Source organism: Sipha flava, unplaced genomic scaffold (genome assembly GCF_003268045.1).
Source record: "Sipha flava isolate LNK unplaced genomic scaffold, YSA_version1 169_pilon_pilon, whole genome shotgun sequence".
In the NCBI taxonomy this organism is placed as follows: domain Eukaryota; kingdom Metazoa; phylum Arthropoda; class Insecta; order Hemiptera; family Aphididae; genus Sipha; species Sipha flava.
The window spans coordinates 682264-707279 of record NW_020271881.1 but is presented as its reverse complement, the minus strand read 5'-3'; the positions used below and the strand labels follow the sequence as shown (position 1 = coordinate 707279).

Below are 25016 nucleotides of genomic sequence, written 5' to 3'. Positions count from 1 at the left end.
AATAATATTAATAATAAAAACAATTTAAAAAAGTAAAGAAAGAAAAAAAAAATCATTAACTTGACCAATGTTCATAATATGTTCGGTCTCTCGACGCGTTATCGTCTCAGTCACTTGAAATCGATCCTCGCGGATATGATTTCTGACCTCGTTCCCTTGTGGCCAATATGCGTCGTTATAACGCAGTAATGTTATTTATTTCCCCTAGGTTAAAACGTTCTATTCGTATTGTGTCCAGTCCTTTTCATAGAAATTCGCATGATATGCGTACACCGGTCGAACGCTGCTGGTAGTGCGTTCAACATTTGAGGGACCCATCCCTTAGTGGACCATTGTCACCCCGGAATCTTGCGAAAACGGATTTTTTTCACACATTTCACATAGGACGCCATGAAGATAGATTGAAAAAAAAAAATATAAAAAAAAATTACCGTAATCCATCGAATCCTGAGCGCGATGTTATGAGAACGGCTTGGTGTATCAAATGTATTTATGTTATGTTTTCGTCGATTCGTCCTGGTGTGTTTCAACATTACTGTTGTTCACAAATCTGTATAGTATTCGCTATATTTAGTTCTAAGTGTTAATACGTATATTACTACTGTGTACATGTATTGTTTATTGTATAAACCTCAAGTTTATAATATTACGTCCTCGTCGTGTGTATATATTATTAAAGCTATATATTATTTTATGCGAATTGTGTAATCCATTTTCGTTGGATTTCCATGGAAATTCTTGATTTCACCGCTGTTTTTAATGACAAAATTCATTTGAAATTTAATTTTGTCCAAAAAAACATGTATCGTCTTACCAATTTATTTTTATATTTACTCAATTTTTTTACAATTTGCCCTCATCACACATTTACAACCCCTGACGTTGACATTTTTTATTGTCCTTACATTATCATCATTATTATTATTATCATTATTATTATAACAATTGTTTTTTATTATCAAATGTGTCCTGTGCGTCAGATTTTATTGTACAGTACTTATAACCTTACTATACGGCCGTTGTATAATAGGTGCCGAATATCAGTATTAAATTACCATAATAATTATATTTGTCGATGGTTTTTTAAGATTATCGTACTTGATGTGTCCAGATATTTATAATATTGTAAAAATACTTATAATCGATATGAATATTTAATGAATAAATGTGCTGCATTTATATGCATTTTATTTACGTACGAATAATGTGTGTTGTTTTATTCGACCATAAACGAAAACAACGGATACCTACGTTGTAAAATTACTATTAAATACTGCTGTATTGGGCGAGAAATCGCTTTCAGAGCATACTTAACCGGCGCTTAAATGACCTATTATTTTTTTTTTTTTGTAAACTGCACCCGAATTTTTATTCATGTTAAAAAGGTATAACTTGAGTTATACCCTTGTAAAATATATAAAACTTTTAATTTATTAACGAATCAATGATTGTGTACTTTTTTAATTATATCACAGATATTTTATTTTTGTACAAAACTATAGAGTTTGTAAAAATACCAACACGTTATCGAATAACTATTGCAATAATACGACTACCGATGGTTATCATTATAAACCGGATTTTTATGTTTTTACATATTTTTACTGAGAGTATGCAGCTCCATTTGGATAAGTTTTCTGGACGATTCATTTACCTATGATGTGATATTCAAAAGGTTTTAGAGCATAAAAAAAGAATATTTTATGTAAGAAACATGTTTTAGGAATATATTGGTATATTAGGGTTTGATTTGAATATTTTATAAAAAATCTAATGGTTTATAAAAAAAATCCCAAATTTTTTTTTATTATAATATATTATTTATCTTGACGTAAGGAATATTGATAAGAACTTAACATTGATAAGAAAATCAATTAAAAATTATTTTCTATAAATTCTCTTATCTTATTTTTATAGACGAACTATGGTAATAGTTTCCGCGTTTTACGCGGGTAGCACTTATCGAGTTCCACACACTTAATTTTCTTATGCTTCTGCGCATGTGCGCAGACTACGCTAACGTCTCTATCTATGATATACTAATATCACGGATTACAGAATTCAGATATCAAATAATCTTTAAAATACATTAATCATTTTAATTATTGTTAAGTTTTAAGTATACTATTACTAATACTACTAACTATTAGTGTATTAAGTGTCGAGTTTTAGTGTATGTCTTGGTAAATTAAAATTCCGAAAATCTCCTACATTTTAGAAACTACTACTATTATTTGTTTTTTCAGTATTTAAAATATTTTTATGAAAAAGAATATTTTTTCATGAAAGAATATATCTGCATATAAAAGAATATTTTGATGCAATTATAGAGCATAGAAACATCTTATTTCTAAGGTTTTAAGCACATATAAATCTGGTCTCTAGTTATCACCATATTCTAAATAGGTCTGCAATGCCAACAGTATTTACTTTGATCAGTGAAGTCACTACAAAGGGCTTGAAGATCATTTCAAATATTAAGTTTCGTAAAATTAATCGGGCTCTAAGTTTAGGTGAGGTTAAGTGGCGGTATACAGTGAAAACTTGCACAGCATTTTTAAAAACCGTAGGTGATGACTATAGAATTACTGAATATAATTTAAACCATAACCATGAATCATTATGTGATCGAACATAACTTATAATCCTAGCTCTTTTATAATTCATCCACATATTTTTAGTTTTTTTTATAGAAAAGTTAAAAGAAATTTAAACAGAATCATATATTAAATTAAATAGTATAAATTAACGAGTTAAAAAAAAAAAGAGAAAAGTTATAACATTTAATTGATAAATATAATAGTGGCTAAACTCCAATTGATGAATATGACTAACAATATGTTTTTATTCATTCAAATATAATACTTTTTACAATTATATATTTCTTACATTTTTTTTTTATTTATTATCATATTATTTTATTAAATTTTATCTCAGAATATATACGGGCTTAGCCCTTTTGACAGTTAAAAAATATTAATAAAAGGTTCTATTATACAGATATTAATATACGGATATTAATTAAAATAATTAGCAACAAAAAGAATGTTTCAGTAACAATCATAAAGATGGTGAAATAAATATATTATAGAAAAATAAAAACAGATTTATAATACAAATGACTAAATAAGAAAAGTGGGGTCTGTATTAATATTATACATCATACGTCTTAACGGCTCGTTAGACAAGTAGTTGGTGGTACGCAGAGGAACATGCAAAGCAGTTATGGAATGAGAGGTTTGTTGTAGAACTCTGAAATTTATAATTGAGAGTAAGGTCGTGTAATATAAAATACCAGCTAACAATCCTTTTAAGAAGTTTGCACCCATATTAATAAGTACGCTAATTTCTTACAACACTAATTTGTATCCCTATTACTTAAATATTTGAGTATATATTATATATACTTGAATTTTAATCGTTTTTAACAAAAACCAATTTTCAAGTGGTTCGAACATTATAATTTTCTGTTTAAATATTTTTATTGCACCGAATTTCTTTAATTGTCAACGCTTGACGTATTTGATGTATTTTTATGTATTTGTTTTTTTTTTTTAGATAACAAGAAAGTTTATGTCTTGTTCAAGGAATGGGTCGTTGTCGGTTTACTTTTGAAAACATACGAATTTAGAGTGACGTTTCGGATAACGAATGAACAGTGCGTTATGTTGTTTGAATTACACAATTCAATATGGTAAAAAAATCTCACTGTTATTATTTTTGTATTCGGTTCGAATACAGCTGTACAAATAATATAATATATAGCTATAGAAACTTTTGTTATCTTGAATCATATTTTATTTGAAATTCGTATTTTTTTTCTTTTATAGTAAACATTTTGAAATATGGGTATTAATTACTATTCAATATTACAGTTGAAAAGGTATTGCACCAAAGACGATGTTTATAAAGCGTAAGCAAATTCTGGATTTAAAAGAAAAAACGGTTTTCACGAGCGATACATTTTACCGCAGTCCATTATTTTAGATTTGGAAAACTAATGTATCAACGGACAAAAAATAATCAAATCCAACCCAGTATAGTTACGTTGTGCGAAGCGTTCGAGGTACTGTCCGACTCGTTTCGCCGAGCCTTATACGATGACTACGGCGAAGAAGGACTTAAAAGAGGTATACAATCTGGAAACGCGTCCATCGACCCATGGACCTATCATGGTAATGCGTTGACCACATATTCGTAAGAACGTTAATTTCTGTAATCTTTGCGGAAAACCGTTTAACTGTAAACATTTAAAACGTTAATTTTAGGGAGTACTGTGCACTTACAAATCCAATATCTAATTTAATCATTAAATCAAACGGTTCCGTGTCAATATCGCTCAAGGAAAATAGAGTTTCACCCGACGTCGTACATTTACGTCTTAAATTAACATTGAACGAAGTACACACCTGCCCGTTGACTATTATTCTATAAAGCATAATTCGTGTTTCATTTTAATTCGTGAACAATAATATTTCAAGGTTTTTAGCGGATCGACGAAACTAATCGAGGTGAACAGAAAATCAATGCGGATTGACGACTCGACATCGGAAGAAATGCTTGTTAAAGTCAACGTACCACGTGGGTTGCCTGCAGGAGCAACAATACAGTCTATGGTATCAAAAGTCAATAACGGACTCGAAATCAAAAGTATGTTGCATAAATGACGCATAGTTGTGTTACAATCAGTGGGGTGTAGCTACTGTTGTCCCTGAGCGCCAAATTTTTGTATGGTGCTTTTGAAAAATGGTTTATGGTGTCCACCAAAATATTGTATCAAAAAAGAAATATCATAAGAGTCAAATCATAATTGTTACCTACTTTCTGAGTGACCACGACTCTACAATATAGGTACCTATAACCTACCTAATCTACTAAATAATATGGTATGGTGGACACAGCTATAGTAATTGGTTAATAGAAGTGCAATACCTGTTGGGTTTAACTTCTTTCGAGGGAGACTGTTTTAAAAATATGTTGCTGTTTATAATGCATTATTACATTGATGTAGTTAAGTTTTAATTACAAAAATCAGCTTTGAATATTTTTCTTTTAATTTTCTAAAACATTTTATTTCAATATAACATGATTATGTATAATATATAGTTATTACAACAGAGTGGTTTATCTATACAATATTAAGTACATATATTATTTTATTCTCTGATTTATGGTGACCGATATACACGAAAGAGTCATATAACACATATATTTACCTAAGAGGCGTAATATTTTGAGTGAGTCACGGCCCCAGGTCAGTTCGAACTAAAGCTACGACACTGCAGTAACACAGCATCACTGTATTCAGTGCACTGATTACAACGGATGTAACATGTAAACAGTAACCAATTTTAACTCATGTTGAAATAGCATTATACGTTTTTACAACGGAGGACATACCTCACAAAGTTTTCAAAAGAGACATAACAAATTTAATCATGGTTAAAACAGTTTCGTTAAAACAAGCGTTTTTTGGTACTAAAGTGAACATCAACACGTTGGACCATAAAGTCTTAAGAGTGAATATCACACAAGTTATCACGTAAGTTAAACTGTTGTTGTTGTTGTATCTGATATCCCGAAAATAATTTAAATGTTTTTTAGCGATGATTATGTGAAAATAATTCATAACGAAGGGATGCCAGATGTAAACGATCCAACTGTACGTGGTGATATAATTATAAAGTTCGATATAGTTTATCCAATTTATTCGCCATTTGCTGATCAAACAATATGTGAAATGTTTAATGATGATGATAATAATAATAATAATAATAATAATTCCTAGGTAATTATTGACTTTTTGTTAGTTATAATTCATATATCGAATTGCTAATTGATTGTGTGATTGCGATAACGTTGATTAAGGAACCAGTCAAAGTAGTGACACAAATTTCGGTAAAATACAATTACGAGCATTTTACCTATTTCGTAATACGATTGCGCTTATTTTAACGGGACAATAGAACATATATTTCGGGTAAGATATATGCACGGGTGCGCGTAAAGCGTACTGCGATGTTACCAGATTAAACATCATCGCAATACAATTATAAATAAATAAATATTTTTTACAGAGTAAACTATGAAATAATCGAAAATTCTTGATTCTGATTGAAACAACGGTGTTTTGGCTTTTTATTTATTTATTTATTTAATTTTCGAACGTTGCATTACATAATATCAATGGTTAGACTAACATAATATTTTATTTTAAACGTATTGTTATTTTAAATATGAATGCTTATTTTAAAATAATAAAAAAATAATTCATAGATAATTCATAGTTATACAAAGAAAAAAAAAATCAGTTATTACTAGACATTGTCAAACAATATTTTTATTAATTAACACACTGCTTATTTTGTAAATTATTATTTTACTTTAATTGATTTATTTTGTTGCATAACACACCAGGGTAGATGAGCGTACATAAAAGTTTTTAATATATAACATAATAAAGATAACTTAATTTATATAACAATATAATAGAAATTATTTTATTTATGTATATATATACATATGTATTAGAAATAATATAAATTTAACAGTAACTTTTAATAATAAAAATTACATAGAAAAAGGTAATACGAGTATGAACACATACAAATCCCTAGTCAAAATTTAAAATTAAATGTCGAAGTTTAGGATCATAATCGATGTGGAAGTCAAAATCTTTCAAATTATTATAATCCATGTGATTTTTAGTGCATTAAAGGTATATGATGAAGTGTGGGTCGACTCTGATCATCATTATTGTAAAACCTTGATATCAACATGTAATGCAATAACTTGTAAATTTAATTTTTTTGAAAGAAAACATTAATAACAATCATGTTTTTTTTTTTCATTTTATGGCCCTCATTTCTTATATCAGAAAGAAAAAAACTATTGATCAATATTTGTTGTTTGTGCAGATCGGAAAAAATAAAAATAACACACACACACACATCGTGATAACATATAAAAATACTTGACGTGCACAATCAATGATCATGATGATCGAAAAACCACCTGTACGAAGTTTTATCCAACTGATTTACCGTTTGTGCATGCAAGAATAAAGTTCGTACCTATATCTAGCCGGCCGATTTTAACGTTGTAAATTTATATGTTACTGGAAAAAATGAAAATTCAGGAATTGTCGGTATATCCTAGTCATTGTTGACAATGACTGGAAAGGTTAGGCAATGTTGAATATTTCGTAGTTTTATCAACATTTCCGTATTATATTAGGCAATGTTGTAAAATGAATACTTAAAAGTAATACAACGTTACATATACAAGTCTTAATGTGAGCAATGGGCCTGCTTTTTACTACCTACCGAGTTGGTCGATGTCCGGTGTCATAGAATTCAGTTTTTTTTTTTTTTTTTTTAATGAGATTTTAACATTACATTATGATATCTCGACAATTATGTACATGAATTCGATATAAATTAAGGTTGGTAAAGCTTACATTCTTAAATTCAGAGACCTGATTGCAGGATAAAATTTAGCGTATGTTTAATTATATTGGTATTGTCGGTTGAAAGAGCATCAATAAGGGAAAAATTAATACCAGAGATGAAAAAGAAAATCTTTAGTTGAGATCTTTGGATAGATAGAGATGGACAATTAATGAGTAGGTGATGGAAATCACAGTATTCTCCACCACAGTTGGGTAGAGGACAACACGCACTACTGTTGAGTCCCAATTTAAATGAGTGGTGTGGTAATAGGCTATGGCCCGTGCGTAATCTAGTGAATTTAGCTATGGCTGCACGGCTCATCTTTAGGGAATGAAACCATGGTCGATTAGGGATGTTTTTAAATAATGACCTATAAACAAAAGCATAGGATTCTGGTAAGGAATCCCATTCCAGCTTCCATTGTTCATTTATAACTTTGCGATGTAAAGAGACAAAAATCCGTATAGAGACACCACAGTGGACCCGAGTAAGAGTGGTTGGCGGTTGAGCCAGCTAACGAATCAACGTATTCGTTACCATTTATGCCTATATGCCCTGGAGCCCATAGGAAGGAGATGGAGAATGACCTGATTTTGAGGGATAGTAGTAATGCGCGGATTTTTAGAATTATGGGGGAGCACTTCGAAAGGAAGGGGTTACTAACGATTGCTAAAATACTAGCTTGAGAATCAGAGACAATAAGAAAATCTCCGCAGGGGAGAGAACTTATGCATGTGAGAGCTTCTAGGATAGCCCAGCATTCAGCCGTGAATGAAGAGACGAAAGCAGAAAGGTTGGAGGAAGACTGTATATGTAATTCTGGGAAAAATTAAGCAAACGCTGCACCTGATTGTGTGACTGACCCATCCGTGAATACCAAGGTAAACGAATTAAAGTTATCGGCAATAAACTGTCTAAATAGGTTATTAATTATGCATGGAGGCATAAGTCGTAAATCATTAGGGGTGTGACCCAGAAAGTTGGGTGACACCATCACGTCTGAGGTGAGAGTTAATGCAATAGCTAATGAAGTGATAGACGATGACAATAGTTTTTGACCGTATAACCGAAGCACCACGTAGGTAAACCGCAAATATTGATACACTTTGGTAGATTATCGTATTACCGCAGTTCAGATTATTAGTTTAATCCAATCCATGGTGTTACCACAGAATGGATAGAATTGTGGGAACTCAACCCCACTTATCAGCGTCCGGTTTCCTTACACGCGTGTCACCTCCATCGCACCGCCGAGGGTTGACGCGCGATCGTCAGTGGCTCGCACTCTCTCTCATCTCTCGTCTGCCACCGGAGTAACACTCGTGCGTACGATTATTTTTTTATTGTAACTTATATTTAGATTTTTATTATTATTATTGTTATTTGTCTTTTTTTGTTAATTAAATTCGCCTTCGGCTTCAAAACACCTCCGGCTAAGTTATACGCATTAGAGTTTCCACCCCGTACTTATTGGAGACTACCGTGTGGTCATACATCCGGGTCCGCTTAACCTCCAAAGAATAATAGATAATAGAAACAATGCTAATCGTACATCGTACAATATTATTGATATAAAATTTATTGGGCGTGATTAGTGCGTATGTGAGTTTTGGTTTGATTCTTCGTGAGATGAAGGTGCTGCCTGTTAATTTATCACAGATCGGTCATTGCTTGTTTTTGAAATTTTTTAAAATTGTTTTAAACACGTTTAAACAGTTTAAAGTAATTTAACAAGTACATGACATTTAAAAAAGAAGCTGTTTTACACAAAAAAAAAAATATTTTTTAAAAATAAAACATGAAATATAACAGCTCTGCTAATGTAATTTACCTAATAACAACGAAATATTTTTTGCCCTTCCCTAGTCTCGAGCGTTCGCAATCAAGAAACCTCCGAGCGTATTATGGTTTATTCTGGTCGACTCATTGTTTTACTTTCTCCGTAGCTATTTTTCGTAATTGACCGGAACTACACGCGATTATTATAATTAATTTCCACTATAGGGAGATATCGGCTAATAAAAAAAAAAAACCCAGTTGTTAATGCGAGTTGTACCATGACTGTGTTGGTAGAGTTTGTCTCGTTTTATCCACCGTCGCAACAATACCATGGTCGGTTGAACTGGAGATTGTTCCGGTGCGTCTCCGGAACAACGTCCTTGAAATGCGGGCGAAGGGTGAAATGAATTTCTTTATAATTATTATTAATATCTTATTATATTTTGGTCGGTATCCCTTGTTGTGTTTTTTTATTATTGTCGTTATATGTATTTTGTTTTATACCATGAAGTTAAGAAAACCAGTATGGCGTCATTCGTAAGGGTATGATAATTAAATATGTAAATGGTATAAAATATGAGATTCAAAATATAAGTCCGTATTCCGATAACGGCCCCTTGTAAGTAATCTTTCTTCTACTTTTTCTTATTATTCTCATTAAATGTATTCTGTTTTTTTTTTTTTTAATTTTGACCGAGTTTTACGCCTGAAAAAGCTTTCTCGGCACCAATATAATATAATATAATTTTTTACCTATTTTTTTAATTTGTGTATTTTTCACCGTTTGGTATTTTAACCTTATTTTTTAAAAGAACAACAAATCTTATATGCTCCGGAAAATGCCCCAGCTATAGGTTGGTGACCCGATATGACCCGTCACATAACGCACCACTTATTATCGGCCACGTTGAAAGTGCGAGACGTTATACTCTAATAAATATAATTCAATAAAAATGCAATTTCACAATAAACTAGTTGTATATTTTACAGTCACAGCCCGCTATAAAGGTGCGTCCACATTGTAGAAAATTTGTGTATGCGTTGTATTTTGAATTTTGACGAACTCACGTGAGTCAAAAATTTGATAAGTTTGGACCGAGTGAAACATGCTTATGCGTTGCATTTGTGTTCGTGGCTTACAACGTACACAATCCGACCAGTTGTCAGTCTCCCGATCACGATCAAAGATATTTATGTTATGCAGCGCTCAGTTTGAACGGCTTTATTTTATCGCGCACATTGTATACGCACGCGGCGCATGATTAGTGAATAAATCATTTGATTTTGATAATTTTTAATCATTTATTAAATTATATTATCAATGGGGGATGATGACAAGATGATTGTCTCCTACTCATACGAGAGTACGAAAAACGTACGGTGTTGTGGGACTCAGAAAATCCATACCATTTTTATAAGACCAAAGAATGTGAGAACGTATATCATTTTTTGTATTTTTGGCCACACAAAATTTATGAAATACTCAAAGTATTTTGATGACATCCGAATAAAATATTTATACTGTCCTGTGCTTTCGTAGAATTTCAAGGCGGACAACAAACTTGAGTTATCGTTTTTTAATTAATTGTGGTACAATTATGGTATCCACCAACGCTTTGCCGAGATTTTTTTTATTTTTTTTTTTTTTGTTTAACAACTGGTGAACAATTATAAATGCTGCGGTTTTTTTTTTTTTTAACTCAATCTCATTCATAACTGTTGAGCTTTTTAAAAAATAAATAATAAAATAAATTTAAAAATATACTAAACCACGGTTATACACTACATAGTTAACATTGAGTACAGAATATTACTGCAACACAATGTATTGTAATTTTTACGCCACAACGTCTGAGCGTCAAATTACAACGCACGACCAGTGCCGCAACTACACACTATGGGGCTGGTATGCAAATCTGAATTTGAGGCCTAAATATTTTTTCAAAAAAGTATTTACCTACTATAAATAAAATACGTTAACCGATGTTTGTATTTTGGAAGGTAGTCTAGTGGATCTTTAATTTTAAATGTCTTAACATTTTTATTTATGTAATTCAATAGTTTTTCATATTGTTATAAAGTTAGATATATAACTATAATATGGACCCGTAATTTTTCGTGTATATTTACAGAACAGTTGTGGGTATATTAGTCTTGAACAATTTTAAATTTATTTTACTGTATAATTTTAAAATTTGCAAAATTTAATAAATTGTATAGATAAACATATAGATAAAGCACAATCACAACTGTCAACAAAAAATATAAAAAAATAGTTCTGTTGAAAGTACCTACAATTTGAATTCAACTACAAAATACAAATTAATTGTTATATTAATATAACTATATAATATTAATTAAAAATAAAAATAAAATTATTAAATCGTATAAACAATACTATTGTTATAATAGTTATAAAATACAATTGTAAATATATTGTATAATTTCAAAAAATTTTAACTTATCTAACAAAATTGTTTTTTTTTCGATTTTGTATTTGAAAAATTGTTAATTATTTTATCTACATATATCTCGAAAGTTCTTTTCCTTCCTATATTAAGTATGGAAATGCCACCGAGACGTTATTGATTTATAGAATTGCGGAAACAATTTTTAATTAATTTAAGCTTAGAAAAACTCCTTTCTGCAGATGCTATCGTAACAGGAATGGATAAAAATATAAGGCAAGCTGCAAGAATATCAACAAAACTTGTTAATAAATCCATATCAATTATATAAAATGTGAAATTCTGTATGATCTTCAATCCTGATAAAATAGTCTTATCACTTTTTGTAATATGTAGTTTAAGACACAATAATTGTTTAAGAAGATCAGATGAAATATCATCTGGACATAAATTTATAAAATCATATAATGATTTTATAATATAATCTTAATTTTGTTTAATAATGGTTAATGTCGATAGAAATTTAAAACCACTAACTGTAGTGATCATTCCTTCAAATCGACTATGTAATTGAAATAGTATAGTATCTAAGATAGGCAAAAATAATTTTATTTTAAAATGTTGTTCATTAATATTAAGTCAAGAGTGACCATCGAAATTATCAAACATTTTATTTGCAAATGTTTTATGAACTGAATGGAATAACACTATTATGTTCCATTTAGCACATCATTCTTTCGATTTATTCAATATCTCATCATAATTATTCCTTAACTGATAGATTTGACAGATTGGTTCATTTATAAGTGTTGATACCATCTCAATGGAAAAATTAATTCCTTGTAATAATTTTGATGTAACATTTAAGATTTTCAAAATATATCTAAGTATAAATCTAAGTACCTATAATTTACAACTTATTTGTAAAATATTTGTTTTATTTTTTTTTTAATTTAAATTTAAACATATATTTTTAATAAATGTAGATACTTTTTGAACTATCATTCTCTTTATAATTTTGATTTTTGTAGATAATTTTCAACCGAAGCCGAAGTGGATATAACTAAAACAATATTTAATAAATTACTTTCTAATAATATGATTTGAAAACATATTTTTAATTAACATTGTAAGCACCTTACATCATAAATAAATCAAAATATTTTTACATAATTTTAATTGATATCAGTTCTTTTAATTTTGAATATTAATATAATACTAAATAATTTATAAAATTAATAATATGGATATAATTTACAAATAATTATCTAATTTTTTAATCACGATTTCATGACATTTGCTGCATTATTATTTTCGGTATTGGGACAAAATATTCAAGGACAAAATATCCTGTAATAAAATATCCAAGTCAAAATATCCAAAAAAAATTATAAAAATCTGTATTATTAATACCTGTATAATTTTTTTTATTTAAATACATTATTGTTTATTTTTAGATCACATTTTAACAACATTTAGCATTAATAATACTTTATAATACAGTTATAAAATAATAATAATAAAAATAATATGTAGTGTTATATAATAATTATATCTTTAGTTTTATGTAGTGCGTTACAACGTAACATAGTTTTATTTTTACGAATACTATTTTATTCCTATATTATAAAATATTAAATAATGTTAATTTTGATTTAAAAATGAACAATTTATCTAAATAAAAAATAAATAAAAAAATAAAAAAATTATTTACAGATATACAGATTTTTATAATTTTTTTATTTGGATATTTTGTCCTATATATTGGTTATTTTATCCCTGGATATTTTATCCATTGGATATTTTGTTTTAGATTCGTTTTCAACTCTTAAAAATATCAAATTTTTTATAAATTCATATTATTCGAGATCCGAGGCCGAATATTCAGTATTATTCAATACAGAATATTCAGTATTATTTGGTGCAAAATAATTGGTATAATTTGGTGTAGAATATTTAACAAAATATTGATACCAAAATCATAATAAAATATATTATGAGTAGATTGTTAAAAATAATATAAATATCGATAGAATGATAAAAAATATTAAAATATACTTAATAATTAATAAATTGTGAGATTTTGCTAAATTTGCCCCTAACAAAAACCACCCACGAACCTCGGGGACTTGAGATTCGTGACCTGTTTCGTAATAGCCGTGTCGAGTGGGGAGTGGTGAGACCCCCTTCGGCAGAACTATTAGGTTTTAAATACGCATTGGTTCAATGAAGACCAAAGATTTATTTTATAATAATAAGAAACAGGCAACGTTAATAATACAATTAACAATTAATAATAAGCATAGTTTAAGTTTTAAGATAATAAGAATAATATATATTTTAGCATTGGCACTAAAGTGCATAATAATAATTTTTAGTTATGACAATAAATGGCATTACAATAATAATAATTCTAAATATAATAATTTGAGTATAACATATGACAATAATAATGTTGAGTATAATAATATGATTGCTTTCACCACTGGTGAATAATGATGTTTTTTTTTTTATGATATAATAATTTTGAACACATGGCCAAGACATGGAAATAATAACAATCAATTATGAACTTTATTAAGACATATCTTTTAGGGAAAATAACGAAACCATTAGGGAAAAAATAATACAAATAACCATACGACACAGCCCCATGTTGAGATGACGATGATGAAGACCACTTGCCAACTATAAGTCGCTCAGCGTTGGACATTTTGGTAACGGCTGCCACACGGGTTCGTGTCAACATATCGGAAGCTTATATTTTTAATGGACTTCAAAAACTTAAATTTGAAGTCGCTTCAGTTACACCTCTTCAAAACCAGTTTAAATATCTAATATAAATCGTAGCAGTTTTATTATCCAAATCTTCTTGTGAAATATATTCTTTAAACAGACTTCTTCATTGTATTATTGTAGTTGAACCACGGAAACCCTCCAAGAATATCCCACAATGTACTAACTGTCAAAGATTTTCCCATACCAAAAAGTTTAGCCATTTGCCATCAAGGTGTGTCAAATGTGCTGGTGATCATCATTACAGTTAATGTCAGAAATCAACAAAAGTCCCCCAAAATGCGTTAACTGTGAAAATAATCACCTGGCTAATTATAGAGGATGTACTTTTTACAAAGCAATATCAAAAAGCAAAAATAAAAATAAAAATAAAACTAGTAAAATTTCGATTCACAGCATGAATTACACAAACACAATACCCAACGTAAGTACTCAAAATATACACTTAAATGAAGATAACACTAATAAGCATTACACATACGCCTCTGCATGTAATAATAATGGTTATAACAATAGTTATAAAAGCAAATCAACCAAAAACATAGACAACGACAATGATTTTATGAAAACTCTCTTACCACTAATTAACATATTCGTTACTCAACTCATGTAACAAATTATACGAAATCTGCCAGTTATTATGAACAACTTAAACTTAAACTCAAATGGATCTCCATAATTATAAAATTATTATAATAATATAAAATTATTATATTATAAAATACCTAATTGTTGGGGCCGATAGCGTAAAATAATATTACGCGCACACCGGTCACCTGTTATAAATGCGTGCACTAAATGTAATTTCACCACCGACCGACTATAGTCTATATGTAGCTTCGTCAGAATGGTTGGGTTCACCGCACAAATCTGACAAGCTACGTGGTGGGGTGGTGTGTGTGTGTATTTTGTGTTGTGTGTGTTGCTATAAATTAAGGAAAACGAGAGGTAACTAAATAATTGTACAAAGTTATTGGTAACTCTGTTGCTGTTTAATTTATTTTTAAAACAATAATAAAAAAGATAAATAAATAGAAAAAAACTCACTAATTGATGGAGCGCGGACTGGTCAGCTACAACTACGTACCTAACTACTATAAAAATATATAAAATAATAAAAATCGGCGATTTGCGCCTATAAAACAATTGAAACAAAATAATAAAAACTGGCGATTTTCGCTCAATAAAATAACAATAATAATAATTTCGCCTATGGCGGCACAACACAATTGTATTAATAAAAATAATAAAATGTCATAATAAAAAATATAATACTAATTCGGCCTATGAAGGCAATATTAAAACAATGAAAAATGTGTCTATGGCGGCTGCACAAAAATATAATTCAAAAACGGTCGATATGAACCCAACGACAGTTCGTACGACACAGGCGACGACAAAAATAATGGCACCGGGCCTTTTACAATTATATAACTCACTCACATATAGACGACAAACAATAACCGATAATAATTAAAAGTATAAACAATGATTTGTGTGTGCATGTACGTGTGGGTCGAGTATCGGTGGTGAACCGAAATAGACCGATGACCGTGAGATTAATAATTATGAGAATAATATGTTGCGTTAGTTAAATTGGAACGCCAACGGTTTAAAAAATCAAAGAAATACGTTACTGGATATTCTTAATCATCATAACATTCATATCGCATGCACTACCGAAACTCATCTATCACATACAGATAAGATTAAATTCCCAGGTTACAAAATATACCGCTCTGATCGTTTCACACAATCACGCGCCATGGGCGGGAATTGCTATTCTAGTAGGTACGTAATAATATCAAACAACAACAATTGCCTACATTCGTCCTGTCGTACTTAGAAACCGTAGCAGTTTCAATTAACATAAACAATCAGTGTATAACGTTTATCAGTGCTTATCAACCTCCTAGTCGCCAAATGCTTATTGCAAATTATGAAAAAGTCATGAGTCTAGATAATTCTAATCATAATGGCCGGTGATTTAAATTCTAAGCACATTAATCGGGGCTGCCATGTTACAAATCCAAATGACTCTAAATTACAAGCATTTATAACCAACATTCAACATCAGCTTCAATTGTATTTCATCCACATGCGTACATGAACCTCTCACTGAACTTGATTCGGATCACATTCCTGTTAAAATAACGTTAAATTCACCTTCTCTTTTATACCGTACAAACAATTAATTAATCAAAGGAAAACCGAACTGGGACAAATTTTCAAACCTTGTTCAATTAAATCTAAAAATACCAACAAGTATACCTACTACTCAAATTGCCGAACAAACAGTCGAATTTTTCTGAATCGACAAATGGACAAGCAAAATAGTCATTATTATAGTTTTACTAGTCTGAAACACTGACCTAAATGAACCCTTTTATAATAATTATTAAGGTTACGGTTTTTCATTTTTGGAAATAAAAGTTTCGGTTTCAGTTACGGTTCCTAAATTTTAAACGGTAACCGATTCCAGCACCGGTTCTTTTCGGTTACGGTCCTGGTCCCTGCTTTCAACACCCAGTTGCAACAGTGCGTGGCGCGAGGATTTGGACTTTAATTTCTTGAAATTCTTGATTTTATGGAAAAAAAAAAACTAGTGCAAGCCGTTTTCCAGATAGTATTTTCGTAATGTAAAATATTTTATGAATAGTATATTATACTATCTACAAGTATTATTTTCAATATTATATTTTAAGGAAAATAATAATACAATATCAAGTGATCATTATATAAAATAATGATTTGAATTTATTAATAATATAAAATCATAAACGAAATAATAAAATAACATTCCGAATATATTATTATTATTTTATTAAAAATAAATTTTTTAAATAATATTTTGAAAATTTTAATAATATAATATTAAAAATTAATAAATATTAATAATAATATTATTTATAGTATTTATATATAACTAAAGACGATTTTTTAATAATATCATGTTTGTTTTTATTTCACCCTTACAATCAAAATTACAAAATGAATTGTAGTTTTTTTTTTAAAATGTTGAGTCGTCTCGGTTTTCCCTTCACGCTTTAAATTAGAATATGAATGCGAATCATTGGCGTCCGTGTTATTAATATCATAATTAAAATTAATAATAACCCATACACGATAACAAAAATGTTTTCTTGCTATCCGGGTTATAACAAAATATCATTATGTACATTATTTCTGTGGAGCAGCTACGCAATTTTGTTGTGTTTTTGCTTTGTAATATTTCGAGTCATCCCAATGCGACAAAGCTGCAATGTTTTGTAACTCAAATTGCACGGTGGAACGTTTTTGTCCGATTTCAATGCCGGTATTGTGTTATTATCGTTATGATTATTTCAAAATTGTGGTACTTAGCTTCAGTGTATAATAATCATTCTAATATTTCATCAAATGTGGGTGTATTGAATTTGCTAAAATGTATCATGTTAATAAACTGTTTTTGCAATGTATACTATCAAGGTCTTGTTAAACAGAACGCGTTATTAACGTCGTGTTAGTACCATCGCGTTTTTAACGCTATCGCGTAACGTTACCCGCGGGCACATAGAATCCAAAAAGCGTCGCATTATAGAGACTAGTTCTTAGTAGTCGATTAGTCTTATTAGTATTTATTGTTCGTACATTTGCGAGGTGTGGTTTATATTGAAAATATGTTCTCTAGTTCGGACGAAGAAAAACTTTTAATTTTATGCGCATAAACCGATGGTCAACAAAAGTGGAAGCGAATTTTATTAACATTAATTTATTTTCGTAATTTATTTATTTATTTATTGAAAAACGGGACGTGCCCAATTACATAGAATATTAGCATAATACTAGGAAAAAGTTACATAAATTACAAAACTAGAAATATAAAATATTAGATAAAGAGCGAACAGACATAATAACATAATAACTAGAAAAATATTGCATAAAAATACAAGTATAATAATAAAATTTAGAGCGAACAGACAATAATTAGTGCCAAGCATTCAAAAATAGTGGGTCCTCATTGGCTAGTTTCGTCATACGGACAATAGGACGATTTTTGAGATAGTTACAGCGGCTAAAAGGAATTTGGAAAGGGAAGGACCATGGAACATGGAACTCTGAAATTAAGTTTACTTAGGAGGACAGGGGAATCGACATCACCATTTATAAGTTTAGTAAACATTCAGTAATGATGTGATGTATTCCTTGTTTCGCCATTATCTGAACGCTTAAAATAACGCACTGCCGCGCGTGATTTTGTACATCACGTTCTAGCGCCGCGTTAATCACGCCAACATATATTTGATATCCAATATGACTTGGAATCGAATACAACGCGACGTTAATAACGCGTTCTGTTTGATAGAGCCTTTACTGTTCGAATAATAGATTACTAAAATTATAGTTTTTAATAATTAAATTATAAATTTTTATTCAAAAAAAAAAAAAGTTCTCAAAATGTAAAACGGATGTCGACGGGTATCATTGTGTTTTTTCGCATCTCCCCATCTTAAATGGTGCTGAAAACCACGACAACAATGCGAATATCCGCGAGTAGTGCACACAACGCATGACCTATATATAAACGCGTTCGTGTCCAAAAAATTAATAAAAATAAAAAATCAAATATTCCATCCGCCATCGGTTTTGCCCCTCTCTTGCCGGACGCGCGTATGGACGATCGGTCGGCGATTCGCTACCGCGTTATTGTCCGTTTGACGATCGTATCGTAATATGTCGCGCCGATTTTCGACGACCGCGTTCACGACTTGTGCGGATTTCCGGTGACCGAGGCAGCCAACGTGCAGCAGACCATCGCTGGATAGGTCGCTCGAGCCATTCCGTACGGACGCGGACCGAGATAAAAACGGTCCGGATATGTGCTCGCACAACTACCCGCCACGGAAGACGACCGGCTTCATCACAACTTGCGCGTTCGTATTTCCACGTACAATATTACCATATCGATGTATTATCATCAATACGATCGTTACAACTGCTGTGTCACGGTTACCCGAAAGAGCACACCCTGGAAACGTAGAACAGTGGTGGATCCAGGATTTTTTTTTCGGGAGGAGGGACGTAATCCGAAATGTAGTGATAATTTTAGGAAGTCATTTGCAGTAATAGTTCTTGCGCAGTTTAACTTCGATTATGGTTTTTATATTGTTTTTGAAAATGTTTAAAGACGTGTGGTATATCAATCTCAGTTATACACTCAGTAACTCAAAGGACGGCAAAGTCATTCGGGACACGGAGCCGAAGTGAGCACTCACCGTCGTGTTAATACGTTAAATAGCGGGTCCTTCGAAAAAAAAAAAAACAATTGCCTAGATGAGCACCGATTGAATCCCGATTACTCCGGGTTGTTTTCACAAAGTCCAAACTCGATTATTATCACATTGATGAACGATCCCCGTGAAATTTCGATCATTATCAACTGCTTTCAAGTCTCTCTGGATTACTTGATCAATTATTCGTTAATAGAAATACACCACTTACAACGGTAAACTCGGTCACGCAGTTATAGTCCATCGATACGAGTGACTAGACTAGCGGTTCTTAACCTGTGGTCCATGGAACTCTAGAGGTCCGCGGCAATCTTAACACATAACGTACGTTAAAAAGTGACACAAGTATATTATTACAATATTGTTATATTGTTATTATTTATTTTTTTCATATATTTTTTTACATATTATATTATATGTATATACCTTATCCTTAAAAGATGTTCAAAAACTTATATCTCAAGTATAACAATAACCACCGCATCAAATTGATAAAAATAACATTTTAAGAATATTAAAAAAAAAAAATAAAAACTAAAATAATTAAATTTAAATTAACTTAAAAATGTTGTGTAATAAAAATAATTATAAATATATATGTTTTGTTATATCTACTAATGTAAATTTCTAAAAATCTTTTATCAGTGATTTACAAAAGGTTAAGAACCGTTGGACTAGACCGTAGAAACGTACCGATACGTATTGCGATGATATTGAACGAGTATGATTTTTAAATTATCGAAAAGAAAGTTTGATGTTCGATGAACATAAATAACTAAAATTTTTATTATTATTAAATAAACCGATGATGAGATTACGTATAATATGATGCGATGATACATAACCAAACTCAACATGCAACTGTGTGTGTATGTGTGTGGACACCGTGGCACACACACTAAATCAATTAGTGCAACAACAATAATTTGTATATTTCGTTTTTTTACCCGCCTACCCATATGTGTCGTAGCAACCGGGACGAAACTTCAGAACGCACCCTTATGTAATTTTAATTTAAAAATATTACAATCATTAGATCCAAAGGGCGTTGGAATTTCAGAAAATAAAATATACAACAATGACCATTGTAATTATTAACTTGATATGCAAATTTTTAATTTTTGCGCCTTCCCAGGCACACCTCGCCACGCCTTTGCCTACGTCCTTGGCCGTTCGTTTCGCGTATTTCTATCGTCGATGTGCTCTTTTGGTTGTTCCGGGGGCAGAGAAACAGAAACTTCTGCTCCTGATTCAAATTAGGGGTGGGTTTAAGGGGGTGGTTAATGTGGAATTATCTTCCTCTTAGGACTAAGCTAAATATTTTACAAAGCCAAGTATTATGATAAATTGATATAGTAGTATAGATATATTAAATATCGTCAATCGACGTTGAATATGGTACGTATTTTATAGATTTTTTTTTATAAATAAATAGCTCATTTTTTTTGTTAATTATTCGCGTAGACCTATATTTTTAAATTGGTTTCAGATTAAAATCGATACTAATAATGTAATTATTTAAAATTTGTCACTATTGTGAAAACAATGACTTACTTATGAAGGATTCAAAAACATGTTCTGTAATTTAAAATTGTACATAAATTTAAAAAACAATTAACCGAATCCTTGAACCTCCATTAGCCCTTCCTTTGGTGAATGATAAAACCCGTCCTTTGTTCAGACGTCTAATCCGTCGCCTTTCTTATCCGTCTCATCATCCTGTTCTAGGCGCGTGCTGCTGCTCCTAGGGCCGGTGCTCGGTGGATATTGTGGAGTCGTTACCGCCGTGAAGCCAAGGCATTCCCCGCACTTGGATCCGCACTGGAACGATTTCAAGGTGAGTTGGACAGGTTGTGGGCGGTGGCCGGAATGGGGAGGTGCCACGGCAAAAGTCACCACCGTTTTAGTTTTACGCGCGTCGCACGTACGAGCATTCGCACACGGTAGATCGCGAATCACGATCGGCAGTGCCGGATTTAATCATTGCGCCGCTTTGAGTACTAAAAAAATTGCCGTTTTTTAATGTAAATATTTTTCTAGTCTAAAAAAATGTTATTGAAGCGTACAATTATAGTTTTTCCTTTATTACTTAAAATTTGAACGGTGTAAAACAAAAACATACAGCTATTATAAAAATACCTACATATGAAAAACTCGATCATAAAAATATGATTTAAAATATAATGATAAAATACGTGATTGTGAAAAATGCTTAAATAGTTAATTTTTAAATTATATTCAAAATTAAATAGAGCCTAGTACCCATCGATTTTAATAAAATAAAACATTTTATAATCAGTTGCACTTATTTTAGTTCTAGTTACATATAATAAAAATGTAATATAAAAAATTGTATTAAAAAATGTATTTTATTTTATATTCATTTCTTGGTATTAAGCGTATCTACATTTTATTACTTTGTTTTCGAACAATAACGTGATCTTGAATACTTGGAACGAGACGAATTTTGAATATACGTAATTTCCTTGTTTTCAATAACACGTTCGTTTAGGGGCTACCCCTTTCTATGTAGACCGTAGTCACCCTATTAAGCAGATATGATTTAACCATACTGAAGCATAGACCGGTAGAGTTATTCTTACGATATTGACTTATCAGGCTACCAGTACGTTCTGTCTTAATTTTGATAATTAATATTTATACTTCTAAAAGTGTCTATTTATTTATATTTCAAACTAAACTCACCGAACGTGGATCAGGAACAAAGGTAACTGTCGTTTAATCGTTATGAGTCATTCTTTAATCAGAGCGGCTCAGTCGATCGGAGAACGTCATCAGCGCCACTGTTTCGAATACATTGCACCCGATCTGTCCGTCGAACAGTTATCAACACGGTTATGTCACTCGTCGGTCGTAGCCCACTGTTAACCACCTGATATGTCGCGTGCAATTGGATTTCGGCACTTTCATTTGTAGGTTTTAAAATTTCACTGTTGCGCGGTAGAGTTGGAACGCGAACGTTTTTTTTTTTCAAAACACAAGTAAAATTCGCATGACGAACATTTATTGATTTACTGATTGCATTAGGCTTTTACTCAAACTTAATTGATTTAGTAAATAATAAATATAGGTGCTAATTTTAACCGGAAAATTATTAGACAACCAGGTAGACAACAGTGTTCTCGTTCATGAGCTCGAGAGTATTGTCAGATTATATTTTATTTATGGACATCAAGCTAAGACTAGTGACAATTACATTCTATCGTAAAATCTTCCGTAAACATCCGCCATTTTAATTCCGAGCATACCAAAAAAAATTATTATTATTTTACTTAGATTTTTTTTATATTTCTAAGTAAAAATATTCATGTAAAAAAATAGATTCTTGATGAAAGATTCACATATTTTTCTGATAGAAAATATTGTGTAGAAGGTATCATTTGACATATTAGTTTTTTCAATAAATTTAAATCTCAAAGAGCTACAAAAGAAAAATAAATGAAAAATGAGATGACTATAAACGGTAGCAATAAATAATCTTGATCGGTTATATCATAAAAATATTCCTATGTGTGTCGTCACAAACAGTCGCGTGGGTTTTCTTTTCTAAAAAAATGTGACACGGAAATCGTGTTTAAATCGACCCGACTTCGTTTGTGTCATCTATCAATACACATAATAACCGCTCTGCGAAAGGACATTGTACAAACGCAATGGTAGGGGTGGGAGAGGAGGAATAAATAAATAAAAATGTTTTTCGTTTGTTTTAATAAGATAGAACAAAAATTAGTAAACGGTTAATAATCGTAAATAAATATAAAAATAAATAGCTTATATGTAGAAATAATTAAGTAAATAAAACGTGTAGTTTACCTAGAGTATTAAGATGATGTGTGTTAAACGACCAAATTTTCTCGGTGTATTCCTTCATTTAATTCCTTCATATTCAGTTACAAATTTTTGATTTACCCGACGATGAATTTTTAATTTGAATCGATTGCACCAGACACATCTTAATACCCTAGGCTACGAAATTTATTTCTATGTATAAATATATATATATATTTATGTATGCGTATATTTTATATATCACACGCGTGTAAATACTTTATACACTGTCAGTTTTTTGGATGTCGTGCAGCCACTTTAAGTGGGTCAAAAATAAAAACTATCATATTTGTTCGAAAAACATTACGACCAGACACCGTATATATTGTAATACCAAACGAATATAATAATATTTACCAGTAATAATATGATTCCATGCGATTAAAGGTTTCAAAAATTTTTTGTTTTTAAAAATACTTTTATTTTTTAAAGATGATGTTAATGGTATTAAGTAATTTTTATGTTTTTAGTTAATTGAAAGTTGTGCATAATGAAAACTTGTTAAAATTAATCAAACACAGATAAGACTCTGTAAAAGTTGTCTTCGATTTCCATAGTAAGTCGTTGATAAATCAAACGCCAATTTATCGAATTTACGATTAACAAATCATTTTAAAATCGGAAAATGTTATATTAGATTGTAATATTGGAAAGTTGGTCAGATATTATAGATATTTACTGTGTTTTGCAGAATATAATATTTACCAGTTTTTTTTATTTTTATTTTTAATATTCAATTTATTATTTTAAGTGGAACTCACCGATTTCAAACATAAATAATATGTCGTTCGTCCATCATATTATTTTATGCACGTTATTTGTTAATTTCTGATTTAATAAAAAATATAAATAAACTGACGGAGCTTAAAATCTTTTTCGTAATGATGATGTTGCATTTATATACTTATAATAAATACATATATAACAATACTATAACGGCTTGTGTCAAGGTTTCATTTCTCTAATTATTCGCTCATTATTAAACACAATGAAAGTCACACTTGCTAAATATTTTTATTTCTCTCATTCATTATTTTGTTCAAAATAATATTATTAAATATTTGTTATTTTTTGTTCGAATAATCACAATGAATGGTGAGATCTATTGCGTAATTTTTTACTAAGTTTAAAGTTTATTTTTTTTTCTATTCTATTATAATTTATTTAACGTAAATTGCTCTTTTGTATTAAAATCTATATTTATCCGTCAAAAAAAATCAAACAATAACTATAAAAATTAAGTGTTCTAGCAATGTGCGTCAAAACAAAACGATTATACTTAGAAGATAACTTTGTGTTCTTGAAATAATACCTATTTGTATTAATAACTGGTTACAATACTAGCAATCTGTTATTTAATATATTCGCGGCTAATGTCAATGCTGTAGTATATTTTTCTGATAATAAACACGAAGAAAATATTAATTAGCTACTAAAGTAAAGTGCCACGTTGAAATTTATGC

The 25016-nt window shown here is 30.3% G+C and overlaps 2 protein-coding genes across 2 annotated transcripts in view; both read left to right on the top strand.

Moving 5' to 3' along the window:
- The first annotated feature begins 3845 nt into the window (after positions 1-3845).
- Positions 3846-14722, top strand: LOC112679858 (dnaJ homolog subfamily B member 1-like). The gene is made up of 8 exons (XM_025549790.1): positions 3846-3913; positions 3988-4197; positions 4269-4401; positions 4482-4650; positions 5371-5542; positions 5605-5742; positions 5811-5898; positions 14558-14722. Exons 1-8 carry the CDS (start codon positions 3846-3848, stop codon positions 14720-14722), a joined length of 1143 nt encoding a protein of 380 aa, XP_025405575.1.
- Positions 14723-19155: 4433 nt separating this feature from the next.
- The window catches only part of LOC112679836 (cathepsin L1), an 86222-nt gene continuing 80361 nt past the window's right edge, over positions 19156-25016 (top strand). Inside the window, exons 1-2 of the mRNA XM_025549761.1 lie at positions 19156-19347; positions 21433-21541. Of these exons, the coding sequence (XP_025405546.1) occupies positions 19292-19347; positions 21433-21541 (165 nt within the window). The 5' untranslated portion in view covers positions 19156-19291. The remainder of the gene's footprint in view (positions 19348-21432; positions 21542-25016) is intronic.

Excerpts from the sequence above, each read along its gene's own strand:
- LOC112679858 (XM_025549790.1), top strand. The coding sequence starts at position 3,846 with ATGGGTATTAATTACTATTCAATATTACAGTTGAAAAGGTATTGCACC. Across the intron at positions 3,914-3,987 it reads AAAGACGATGTTTATAAAGC|ATTTGGAAAACTAATGTATC; the intron begins GTAAGCAAATTC and ends CCATTATTTTAG. Across the intron at positions 4,651-5,370 it reads TAACGGACTCGAAATCAAAA|CATTATACGTTTTTACAACG; the intron begins GTATGTTGCATA and ends ATGTTGAAATAG.